The 13644-nt window shown below is 44.2% G+C and overlaps 1 protein-coding gene across 1 annotated transcript in view; it reads right to left on the reverse strand.

Annotated features, from left to right (window-relative positions):
* Window positions 1–13252, reverse strand: part of kcnk12 (potassium channel, subfamily K, member 12) — a 52691-nt gene extending 39439 nt beyond the window's left edge. The window contains exon 1 of the mRNA XM_081616250.1: window positions 10235–13252. Within this exon, the coding sequence (XP_081472376.1) occupies window positions 10235–10574 (340 nt within the window). The 5' untranslated portion in view covers window positions 10575–13252. The remainder of the gene's footprint in view (window positions 1–10234) is intronic.
* Window positions 13253–13644: the final 392 nt, after the last annotated feature.

Raw genomic sequence — 13644 nt, forward strand, 5'->3', positions numbered from 1 at the left:
TGTTTCATCCTTTAAAGCCAAGAACATTTAACCAAAATGTCTTAAATATTTAGACATTTTGGGTTCATTTTATGTGTTAGTAAAGTAAAACATATTTATTGTTTCATCAGGTAGGGAGGCAGGGCCGAGGAATAGAAAAATGTATCGATTTTACCACTAACCCTGATTTTATGTCAAACCCTAATTACCTGTGTGGTCGGATGAACTTAAGTCAGAGGTTTTACAACTTCGTATTAAATCACCAACTGGTGGGGGCCATAAAAGGTGCCGACCTCATTCAACTTCATTAAAGAAGAATAACATCAGGGGATTTCTGCCCAAGCACACTACTGCTCTCTCAATGACCTGGCTACTTGCTGACATCACTGAAAATAAAGAGTGTTTCTCTTCTCACATCCCTGTGTTTTTCCACATGCATGTATTTTGGTGATTTCCACCTTAGATAAGACTCTGGCATGCCACCAAGAGAGTAAAACCTTCCTGAGGTTTGTTTACATACAAGGGAAGTTGTAGTCATGCCGTTTTACCTCGCAACAGCTACCAAGAAACCCTTTGCAGTCAGTGAACATGATCTGCACTTATTGTTTTGCTTCTTTTTTCTATATATGTGGAGAGTAAAAATGTTGTAGAAACAGCGATGGTATTGTTTTGTCTTTAGGAATGTTTCATTAGTGAAGCATTTATTTATCATACATTCATGAAAACGTTTCCCAAATTGAAAAGTTTCTCTCAGGTGAACCTCAGCTGTCACTGATGATATTGTTCATAGTTGTGCACATTTTTGCCTAAAGGTTGTTATAGCTGTTGTAAATATATATATTTTTGGTTTTACACAAAGTTGTCTACAAATTTGAATTTCAAAGAGCAATAAAAATGTAAATATTCAGTGTCTTGCATTCATGACCTCTCATTTTTTATTCTCTGATAGATTTTATTTTGTTTTACATTTACAATATTTCTACAATACCTACAGAATTTCAGTTTCCCTGAAAGAAAAACATTAACATCAATGCATTTCTGAATCTGGATCCATTTTGACTCTCCCTGCATAGAAAGATGACAAATTCCACTGGTATGAAAGTGATGTAACAGGCTAGACACTGACAAGCAATGATGCACTGAATATTTTTTTGCCCATTATGTAATGACTGATTGGAACAGTTCGTACACTTTGTTGCGACAAAATGTTCTTTTGTTTCATATTTTAAATCTTTTGGCACGGTTAGAGTCGTTTGCAAACAAAACGTGTCACTGTGACCAGGAGAACTGCTGATTTTTAGGTCTTTATGCTAAATGTTTTGAAAATGTGGAGTTTACTGGTGCATGAAAGCAATCAAGGAATACTTTACAAATTGCACAAGCATGTTAGATTTCAAATGGCTGCGCAAATAGGGTGTAGTGCTGTCTTAAACATTTTCAGGTAGAGTCACAAACATTCGACTTCCTTCCATTTGAAAACACTAAAAGAATGAGCTTGTCATGATCCGTGTTTCTATGTGTTTATTTTTGAGTTTCTGTGTGATCCTGTTCCCTGTTAGTCCTGTCTCTGCGTCTTTCCCCGTTGATTGTCTCCCAGGTGTGTCTCGTTCCCGTGATTGCCCCGTGTGTATTTAGTCTCCCCTGTTGTCTGTGTTCTTCGTCGGGTCCTTGTCAATTGAATGCTCATTGATGTCACCTGTCTCCGTGCTGCCAGTTTTCCTCGTGCTGTTTCCCCGTTGTTCCTTGTTGTTGATCCTTGTCATTAAATTCATCATTTTCCATCACAACCTGGGCCTAAGCGTCATCTCACTCACCGTAAACCACCGCCTCATGACAGAAGGACCCGACCACGACCGGTGAGAAACGCATCGCATCATGGACCCAGCAGACCGTCGTTCCCTGTGGAGGGAGATCAGGAGATACGACGAGGAAATAAGTAAACCATATTCACCGTTCAGCCGCCTCAACGCCGCCACACGTATGGCGATCCAGCTGGACAGGTGGATCCAGCTCCTTCCTCGGTTGGGCTTGGTGGAATTTTACCAGGAGGTAGAATTGGAGCTGAAGACGGTAAAGGCTGTGCTGGCTGCGAGACCTAAGCCAGCTCCACCTATTACCGCAGCCTGCCCGTCTCCGGCCGCCACAGCCCGGCTCCCCGAGCTTCCTGCGCCCGCTGCCGGCGTGCGGCTCCCCGAGCTTCCTGCGCCCGCTGCCGGCGTGCGGCTCCCCGAGCTTCCTGCGCCCGCTGCCGGCGTGCGGCTCCCCGAGCTTCCTGCGCCCGCTGCCGGCGTGCGGCTTCCAGAGTCCCCTAGTGTCCCTCCAGAGTCCCCTAGTGTCCCTCCAGAGTCCCCTAGTGTCCCTCCAGAGTCCCCTAGTGTCCCTCCAGAGTCCCCTAGTGTCCCTCCAGAGTCCCCTAGTGTCCCTCCAGAGTCCCCAGCGCCCGCAGCAGCCGGCGCTCGTTCCGAGCTCCCAGCGCCCGCAGCAGCCGGCGCTCGTTCCGAGCTCCCAGCGCCCGCAGCAGCCGGCGCTCGTTCCGAGCTCCCAGCGCCCGCAGCAGCCGGCGCTCCGCCAGAGTCCGCTGCCGGTGCGCAGCTCCCCGGTGCTCCTCCCGAGACTCCAGCCGGCCGTCCTGCCGGTTCCCCGGCCTCTGCTCCGCCCGAGCTCCCAGCTCCCGCAGCAGCCGGCGCTCCGCCCGAGCTCCCAGCTCCCGCAGCAGCCGGCGCTCCGCCCGAGACTCCGCCCGGCCGTCCTGCCGGTCCCCCAGCCTCTGCTCCGCCCGAGACTCCGCCCGGCCGTCCTGCCGGTTCCCCGGCCTCTGCTTCGCCCGAACCCCAGTCTCCAGCGCCTGCAGTAGCCGGCGCTCCGACCGGCCCACCGCGGCTCAAGCTCCGCCTCCAGCGTCGCCGCCCGCCGCGGCTCAAGCTCCGCCTCCTGCGTCGCCGCCCGCCGCGGCTCAAGCTCCGCCTCCTGCGTCGCCGCCCGCCGCGGCTCAAGCTCCGCCTCCTGCGTCGCCGCCCGCCGCGGCTCAAGCTCCGCCTCCTGCGTCGCCGCCCGCCTCGGCTCAAGCTCCGCCTCCTGCGTCGCCACCCGCCGGACCTCCCACGAGAGGTCTACCTCCTGTGCCGTGGTCGGCCCCCGGAGGGTTTTGCGGGGTTAGTTTGGTTTTGGATCTGGTTTTTGTTTTCTGGACTCTGGCCCTCCTGCCGTCGCCCCTCCGCCCACCCTGTTGGGATCTGGGTTTGGTTTTCTGGACTCTGGCCCTCCTGCCGTCGCTCCTCCGCCCACCCTGTTGGGTTGTTTTTTGTTTTTTGGACTTTTCTTGTTGGGCGCCTGGTAGTCGCCCCTTGAGGAGGGGGTACTGTCATGATCCGTGTTTCTATGTGTTTATTTTTGAGTTTCTGTGTGATCCTGTTCCCTGTTAGTCCTGTCTCTGCGTCTTTCCCCGTTGATTGTCTCCCAGGTGTGTCTCGTTCCCGTGATTGCCCCGTGTGTATTTAGTCTCCCCTGTTGTCTGTGTTCTTCGTCGGGTCCTTGTCAATTGAATGCTCATTGATGTCACCTGTCTCCGTGCTGCCAGTTTTCCTCGTGCTGTTTCCCCGTTGTTCCTTGTTGTTGATCCTTGTCATTAAATTCATCATTTTCCATCACAACCTGGGCCTAAGCGTCATCTCACTCACCGTAAACCACCGCCTCATGACAGAGCTGCCATAATGGAAACATGGCAAAGCCATTTGCCTATATTGCTTATAAGCAATTGGGTCAGGACTTTTCATTTACAACTGACACTTTCATTGACATGAATACTTGCTTTTATTGATTAAACTATCCACTCTGAGCAAGTGGCTTATGTTTACAGGGTAACTAAGGCTGCGTTCACACTGCAGCCTGAAGTGAAAATCCGATTTTTTTTGTCAAATCGGATTTTTTTTGTTTGTTTTACCGTGGTCGTTCACACTTCCAAATATGCGACCTGTATGTGTTCTCCAGTGTGAATTGTTAACAACGTGAAAGCGTCCCTCATGCGCAGTAGAGGGCGCAATAACGTCATACATAAATCTTTTGCCAACCGTCATAAAGAAGAAGTAGTGCTCGGCGTTTTGCGGAAGTAAATATGGATGCTAACGGTGGAGCATAGCTTACACATATGAAGTTGTTGCATATTAACAACTTAATCCTCGTTATAGTCTGTCACGGTTGTTTTTCTTCCCACTTGCGAGTATCAGGACACAGAATAGTGACATTTGTCGCGTATCAGTGATGTTCAGGTCGGATGAACGCGACCTGGTCGTCACATTTGAATCAGATACGAATCGGATATCCAAGAGGCCTGGGTCGCATTCGATAAAAATTAAACCTGTGTTGTTCAGACTGCCCTGAAAAGATCACATACACTACAGATCGCATTGCGTCCAAAAAATTGGAATTGGGTTACTTCAGGCTGCAGTGTGAACGCAGCCTTAGTTTTACAGTTTACATGAATTATTTTGAGCACTAAATGTTTTGCACATTTTAACAGAGATGTGATTAATGCACCAAAGTGACTGACAGCTGAATATAAATTAGGGATGGAGGAACAAAATATGTGCTACTGTTCTGGGGTTAAGAGGGGATGGTGGCTTGTTAGAGGAAATGACTTAAGATTATGAAACAGCTTGGGTTATATTTGAAAAAGATAGTGAAAGTCCTACCTGGTTCTTAATTCAAAAATACCCCATGTTGCACTGATGGGTTCACCAGCCTAAAAGAATAATATAGTAGTTGCTGGAGGAAAACTCCCGTTATGCACTGAAAGGCCACAGAGCAGCACATGTTCTCATTTCCGATTATCTAAAGTCAGCAAACATTGCAGTTGTTTCGACCCCATTTGAGCGAGAAAGCATTTTGTGGACAATCTTTCCTGTATTCCTGCAACAACGCATCCCTGAAAGCACCTAATAGTCAGTGATCCTGAGCACAAACCTCTGGCAAACAACCGCATCATGTGGCCACAGCTTTGCTTTTATCTTTCAAAGTGATACCATGGAGGCACATCAAGGGGAGCAAAGAGTCACTGCTGATTTGAAGCCTCTCCCACAGCTGAGTCAGAGACAGGAAGTGTTTAGGAGGAGCATCCAGAGCTCACAGGGGGGGAAAGCCGCTCTTATAAAAAGTGATGTGGGGAGGTCCTCGAATCCCTTTCATATCAGCAGCTCACCAGCATGCCAAAAGACAGGCATACGCAGACCGGCGGACGACGTTGGTGGAGGAGATCAAAGCTGGATGAAATCCCAAGAGGAAATCTAACAGAAAAACTACTGGAGAAACACGGAATATTAACATCTCACTTTAACTCCCTCCTTTACCCGAGCAGCTGAGTCAGTTTTAGATAATCTACCTGTCAGGGAAGACAGTGATGCTGCATGACAACTAAAGTACAAAGGAGGACAACCTGCCACAGACATGTAAGCAAACACAGCTGCTGTGGCTGAGTGCGCGGTCGCCCTGAGAGCTGCGTATGAGTGCATTTGTGTATCCAAGAGCGGAAGGTGGGAGGGCCAATAAAGCTCTCCTGACAGGTCTACAGTAAATAAAGTTGTGACAGTTCTGCCTATGTGAATCCAATTTTCCCTGAGGAATCACAGCGAAACATGACCATCAGTTTCCTCTCACGTCCTGTCTCGCCGCAGCTTTCAATTAAAAGTAGTAGCCAGGGGTATGCCGTCATGTTGCACGTATACGAATATATGTTTGTGTTTAGGGCGAGGTCTGAGATAAAGCTGCTGTCAGCTTTGATTATAACCTGCACTGTTTTCATCCATTTATATTCACTCTCTGTCCAAAGGGCTTCGCCAAAGTATGCATTCAACTTTTTCACATTTTGTCTTGTCACAACCAACGTATGTTAGTGGGATTTTATGAGAAAACGCAACACAAAGTAGGTAAAGTGATAGGGAAATGATAATAAATCAATAAAAATCTGTCGTCTGAACTTCATCCGTATTCATCTTTCACCAAAATAAAATCAGCTGCAACTTATTGCCTCACAAGTCAAATCTCATATGAGCACATTAGATTAAACTCCTAAGATTCATAGATTTGTTTCAGAGCAGTAATGAACAAACCTTTTGAATACAAAGGAAATAGGGCTGCAGATAAAAATTGTTTTAGTAATCGATTATTCTGGCGATTAATCAATTGATCAGATAAAAAAATGGCACATTCTACAGATTTTTCAATCAACCACTTAAGCCTTTTTAATGCAATACTATACACACATTAAAAGATGAAAATAAAAAAGAAATTAAATTTCGTTTATAAATTAAACATTTTATTGCCTAATCTGCAGCATTCCTATTGAACTGGCTGAAGCTAAAACTATGAGGAGTTTTGGGTAGAACATATTTACATATAAAGGTTTTTCTTTTTTTTTTTTTACCTTAAATGCAAAATATGTTCACATATTTTGTACAGTTTTAGCTTAATCTCTGCTCTCAATATGTTTTTTCAGCATGTGGCCCATTTTTTTTTACTTTGCATACTTAAGTTAACAATTAATCAATTACTAAATTAGCTGACAATTATTTCAATACTCAGTTCATCACGATTAATCCGATTAATTGTTTTAGTCCTTAAAGGAACACAGCAGACAGGTGAAAGATACAACTGTAGAAAAGTTTAAAGTTAGATTAGATGATTTAAGAATATTCTATGTTTTAAACACCACATAGTTGATGAACTGCACCACTAAGTATCTAAAAGGTACCAAGGAAGGGACGATCATCCACCGATACTACGAAAGACGAGCATTAATCAGAGAAACAGCTGAGAGTGACCATGCTGACTGGAGGAGCTGCAGAAATCCACAACTCAGGTACGAGTCTGTCGACAAAATGAAGTTGTACACATCTAGTGAAACAAAGGAGTGGATCAGCTTTTCTTCAGCAGGAACTGGGAAACTGGTCATGGTTTATCGTAAATGTGTGTCAATCCTTGAAGAAAACCTGTCAGGAACAACAAAGCTCTATGTGACCGAGGCACAGATCCATCTTCTATCAGTACAGCATTAAATATACAACCAGAGCCATGGAATCTGGCTTGTATTAATGTCAAAATTCTGACCTAATTCTAATCGAGAATTTGTGGAAAGATTCTAAAATTGCTTTTCACAGAGAGAAGTGAAATTGGCAAATGTTTCCGTTTCGATAAACTTACAGCTGTAATTCTAGTAAAAGGTGCTAAATATTATCTGAAGCTTCATTCATCTTCCTGTGGCGCAGCACAAAAATGCATTAAAGATCTGCTGTTGTTGTTGTATCAACCATCCAGATCTCTCAGGTCTTCTGGTTCTGGTCTGCTCTTCACCTGCAGAACCAGAACCAAACACAGAGAAGCAGCAATCAGCTTCTATGCTCCTCAAATCTGGAGCTTTTCTGGAATGAAACACTGAGTTCCTTTAAATCAAGACTTGCATTTGATTAGTAGTAAGTGAAAAGTTGATTTTGATGCTATTTGGCAAAATGTAATGTTTATTGCTTGATTTATTAATGATGGCTGCATGATGTTTTTATGATGCAACGCAGTTTGAACTGTCTGGTTGCTGAAATGTGCTATAAAAATAAACTTTACTTGACAATGAATTCTTGTTCTCCTGTCCCTACTGAAGAAAAAAATGTGTTTAGGATTGTAAATTTCTGAAACATCCACCAATCTGCGTTTACATCTGAAGGCAGCTGGTTGCAGAAGATTTCATTTAGGGGTATCCAGGTAAAAGAGGGCTGAACTAAAAGTTACTCTTCCATTCAGCTATGAGCTTCGTTGCGTTGGTGAACCCCATGAGATGTTACTAAATACTTTAAAGGTTACAAAACATCACAAATGTGAAACAAAGGAACTAAATACTTTCTGAAAGGACTGTATTTGGGTGGAAAGTGGATGTCGGAGCCATCAGGCATGCAGAGCGTCACACCGTTGGCCCTTGGGTTGCCCTGGGAGGTACACTTGCTCTTTTCTGACCTATTGCATGAGTAAATGTTAAACGGGGGGAGGAGAGTAGACGGGGCTTCTCATTGACATTCCTGTTAGTTTGATGAGAAATGTGACAAAAAAAAAGAGAGGCTGCACCCATGGGTGCTGTCCTATAGCCAGCGATGAGCGAGCGAATCCAAATGGCAAACAAGTCAGATGTTGCCCCCATTTCCAAAAGTCCATCAGAGCCAAAAATTTAACACACGACCAAAATAAAAGCTAACTAAAAAAAAAAAACGGAAGAGTTTAATCTGGTATTCTGCGAACGAGCCAGCGGAAAGAAAGCGATCCACAGGGAGACTGCTCCAGTCCCTCAGATATCCAGACTGAAAGTAATGATATGATTATTTAACCATTTAGAAAGACATGTGGCTCCAAAACCCATCTGGCCTGAAATGACTTCATTTCTACTGTCGTCTCAGTGTGAGGTGGTTCCTCATTTTCAGCTTTAGGACACCTTCTAACTTGTGTTTTTGAGAAGAAGCCACCACCGTGGATATAAACTGTTTACACATGCCTTTTGTAGTTTAAAAAAATGAGATCAAGATAATTGTTCAGAACTTTCTCCACCACTGGCATGCCCCTTAACATGTGCAGCTCTCTTTAAATGTAATCTTAAATCTGTTAGGGGGAAATACAAAATAAGAAAATGAAAGCAAGTAGAGTGCTGGATCATTACAAAGATAATATATATATATGCTTTTTTGTTTTGTTTTTAAAGAGTTATCTTGATTGATGCTTGCTAACATATTGAACTGACTATAGGTAGACTATATAGGATTTCTTTCCTCCAGCTACTCCTTTTCATTCAAAACTTTTGTTTAAATCAACATGTGACTCGTTCATTTTAAACTTCAAGTGTATTAAATAAAAAAACAAAAAAAAACAAAATAGGTCTGAACATGTACTTTGTGTTGGCTCCATCAGATCACTACAGTCTACCAACAACACGTCTTGATCTGATAATATTTGTCCGCTGTTCTTTACAAAAAGCTTTCAACTCTTTCTGATGGTAACGTTTTCTGTTCAGAACTTTTTTCAAACCATTTTGTAGTTTAAATCTCACTCTCGTCTGCCATCTCTCCACTTAAGTCTCCTTCAGATGATGTAATTCATGCTTTTGGGTCGACTTTGACTATAATTTGGAACATAGGGTCCCAATGCATGATGCTGCCACCACCATGCTTCACTGTGTTCTTCTGGGCACAAGGAGTTTCACTTCTGACCTTAAAATAATTTTTGGGCTTATTGTGAGACTTTAAGTGGCCTTTTGCTCATTTACACCAAACTTGGGTGTCCTTTTCAGAGAAAAAGTTCATATATTGCCACGTTTGTCCTCCATATACTCACATCTTAAACACCATCAATACTTGCTGGAAATTCCTGCAGACACTTAATGTAGCTGCATGCTCTTAGCTAGCCACTTTCTATCACTGGTTTTTGGGGGAACATTCAGTTCCATCCATCCATCCATTTTCTTGCACCCTTGTCCCTTAATGGGGTCTGGAGGGTTGCTGGAGCCTATCTCCAGCTAACGTTTCGGGCGAGAGGCGGGGTTCACCCTGGACAGGTCGCCAGTCTGTCGCAGGGCAACACAGAGACACACAGGACAAACAACCATGCACACACACACACTCACACCTAGGGGCAACTTTGGAGAGGCCAATTAATCTGACAGTCATGTTTTTGGACTGTGGGAGGAAACCGGAGTACCCGGAGAAAACCCACACATGCACAGGGAGAACATGCAAACTCCATGCAGAATCACCGAGGCCGGGAATCGAACCCAGAACCTTCTTGCTGCAAGGCAGCAGCTCTACCAACTACGCCACTGTGCAGCCCCACATTCAGTTCCCAGAAATGTTAAGTTGCAACATTTTCTTTCTCTGCAATATGGATGTCTTTATAGTTTTCTGTGTTGTTTTGCAAAGAAAATCTCCTTCTAGCACAGCTGAACTTTATTTGGGATTAATCAGAAGGACTTTAATAGGAGTTAGATCTTATTTTAGATGAATTTTCTCTCAAACAAGGAGTTTCAGATGATTCATACAAGCTATCAGTCACATGAAAGATTGAAAAAGTTCAGAACTGAATTACCTTTTTCTCGTTTTTTTTTTTATCTGCACCGTAAAACCTGGCATTTTATCAAGTGTGTGTTGACTTTTTTCTTTTTTCCTCTCTCCACTATGTGCCTGCAACAAAATGGATTCAAAGGTCAAGGCATTGAGTGAACGCCGCAAACATCACCCACCTATAGTCGACACCACAGTTCCAACAAAATAAAAAGCTCCTGTAAAATCCCATCTTGGTCTCAGAGCATCAGCCCGGATCCCGGCGGCTATGGCGGCCTCGTACTCCCGCAGGAAAGAGTTGAGCTCCTGCAGGCTGATGTTGAAGGTCTCACTAAAGTTGAGGAGCGTCCCGTTCCAGCGGCCGTGAGCCCGCAGCTCCGAGGGCCTCTCTATGGCCGAGAAGACCGCAGCGCCGCACAGCAGGTACACCAGGATGAGCACGGCGAGCAGGACGAAGCGGCCGTTGTCCTCGTTCAGGTGCAGGGAGCGGCAGCCCTGCAGTCGCAGGCTGGGCATCATCCAAATTTCAGCACCACACGCGCGTCGGACAGCGACAAGCTCCACATCGAGTGCGGCGTTCACGGGTCGGCGGGAACGCTCTGGAAGTCACAGTCCTGCCCGTCCACTGCCGCTCGGATGCAACATTTCCCCCACTTTACTTTGCGCACCACATTGTAGTTGTTTCAGAGAGTGGTGATCTGCACTCCACATGCGGACGTAAGCGTGATGATCCACAAAGAGTTGAGGAGAAAAGCTCCAGGCGGGCGCAGAGTTTCATAATACACACATTCTCTTCCCACGGTTGTGTGGCAATGCAGTTGGTGGTAAGTGGACTGCAGACTGAATCCAACAAGGACCCGCGCGTCTTTGTGCACCAACAGGCAGCAGTATCCTTCGAGTCCCCTGCACCAAAACCCCCACCAGTCTCAACAAAAGACAAAAAAAGGGAGGCGTAACTTACAGATTATCCCGCTGTCGATCTGGAATAAAGTCCTGTATCCTCAGGTTTTGGTGTTCTGGGAAGAGCGGAGCCGCAGTCGCTGTGTGCGTGTTGTAGTGGCACGCTGAATCCCACCACAGCGCATATGGTGAGATCACTCTTCACTATAAATCGGGTCTTGTGCAGTTGGCAGAAAAAAAAGGAGGATTCCCGCGCTTCTCTAGTTGTCTTCAGACGGCACGGTGTGCTTTTCCCCTCCCGGACAGACTTTGTTAGCTCATGCCAGGCGCGACCTCGATGTGCTTTTATCAAACTCATGTTTGCATTGCGGGTGCACATGCGGACATTTAAGAAAAATGCTTGAGGTAGCCAATAAAAGTCTTAACGAGGAGATAAAGACGCAGCGAAATTAAATATTCAACGGGAAGGAAGTAGATCTGTAACACCAGTGAAGTGAAACTGATTAATCATCAGGACAGTCACGTTAAAAATTAAAACATTCTAAATAAATAGATTGTTGTCTTGGTTTGCAAAAACTAACTTGCACAGAGCTTTGCAAAAGTATTCCACCTGAAAAGTGTGGTGTGCATTTGTAGTCAATATTTTGTAGAAGAACCACTTTCCTCTGCTATCATAGGTGAAAGAAAGTCTTAAGTGAAATTGGATGTAGAGAGTCTGAACATTAAGATGTAGAGAGTCTGAACATTAAGACTTGCCACAGATTGTCAATTAGATTCAAGTCTGGGCTTCAACTAGATCTGAACTTCCACCTCAGTTCTTAGATGTTTTTAATATAATCTCCTTGCCTGCTCTGTCAGTTCAAGTGCATGTCTTGGTTTGCAGATGTGCAATACCATATTGCTTCATAACTTTAATCTGGCCTAAACTTCTTGACCTCCGACCTGTTTGGTGCTCCTTGGTTTTCATGATGCTCTTTGCTCTCTAACGCTCTCTAGCAAACCTCTGAGATCTTTAGAAAGTAGCTGTATTTTTTTTATTATTATTGAGATTAAAACAGACACAACTCTGTTAACTAATGAGGTTAAGCTTGTTTATATTTATGGATAAGACTGGAATACAAATACATGCAGCATGTTAGATTTTTAATTATTTTTTTATAAAAGAGACAACATGTTAGATACCAGGTTTGTGGCTATAATGTGACAAAATATGAAAACAATTAAGAGGCGTGGTTTATTTTTGCAAGGTTCTGCACATGTGGCAAGAGTAAATAAAAACAGAATTTCTGTTCTCAAGATAAAAGCTGCTGCATTTTGTTTCTTTCCACCTTGGAAAAGGGTTAACAGCATCCCTCAGGACACAAATGTGATCCACATTACTTGTGTCTTCAAACATTGGACACAGTGACATTAAGAAATTGGTTAAGGACAGATGGGTATGATCTCACCCTGATGCTGTCATCATTCAATTCATTTAAGAAGAGAAATGATGCACTAAGTCTGTTCTTGAAGGAAGCAGCCTGGTATGATGGGTGTTGTATGAAGCACTTCTTTGTTTCCAACTGTGTCTGACTGTAAAAGGAAAAAAAAAATAAAGAAATCAAGACTTTTCTCCACACAACAGATTCCCACAAATACTTTTTTCCTATTATAGTGGTGCACTGATTATCTCTAAATGACACATGCCTTTCTTTTTATGTGCATTGTGGTGAATAATCAATTAAGAATCAATTACCTTCCAGATGCTTGAAAAGGGTAAAGAAAATGCAAAATGGAGTAGAAACTCTCCCAAGTTGTCCACATTTTTCTAAATAAATTTCTAAAAAGTCAAGGCCACATGGAAGAAAGGCTTTGAGCAGAAACGTAGCAGAAAATGCAGAATCAACAGGGCTGTGACAGGAGAGCTTTCCTTCTCCAGAGGGGAAGATGGCAGCAGGGTTGCACAGGGTGGCGTTATTGATTATGCTTTCTAATCTAGTTAATTGCCTTACAAATATAAAGGCTGACTGCAGAACAAGGGCACGCTCAGCACAATTATCTCAGTCACCCGGCCTGTCCTTGTCAAGTCTGATCTTCACCTGAACGTGCAGGAACCATTTAACAAAAGAAGATTTCAATAAGAAATTGAGTCTGTGGCCTTGATAACAGGTTTATATATATTTTTTGATGTCCTAATCAATTACTTGGATCTCTACGCCACAGGCTTTATTTAAGGACAAAACATCAGCACTGGAGGTGAAAACGCATGAGGAGGAGTGAAAAAAATACATTTTGTTCTTTCTTTCCACTTCCTTTATTTTCCTCGCCGCTCGTCTTTTTTCAGGGTCATGGGTGGTGGTAGGGTGGCAGGGGGTGTGGGGGGTGATGAAGACTTTCCCAGCATGCACTGGCAGGAAGGTGGGAAAGTCATTAGGCTCTCAGAGTTGCCGTGCAGACGCTTATTCATACCTGCAGGCCATTTAGAGTCCCCAGTCCACCAGAGTGTGGGTGAGAACAAGCCTGCCTGACACAAACCAATCTGGGTTCTTTGTGTTTTCAGGGAAATAAACCACAGAGGCGCATTTACTTAATAACAATCTGTTCTTTTTAACTGATGCTATTTTTGAGCAAGCACACAAAGCAGCCAACACATGTTTTACAGGTAATTATACTAGAACACTCGCTTCAAACCTCCCAGTGATTTAGTCTC

The sequence above is a fragment of the Poecilia reticulata genome, chromosome 15 (assembly GCF_904066995.2).
Source record: "Poecilia reticulata chromosome 15, P_reticulata-male-v2, whole genome shotgun sequence".
NCBI classification, from domain to species: domain Eukaryota; kingdom Metazoa; phylum Chordata; class Actinopteri; order Cyprinodontiformes; family Poeciliidae; genus Poecilia; species Poecilia reticulata.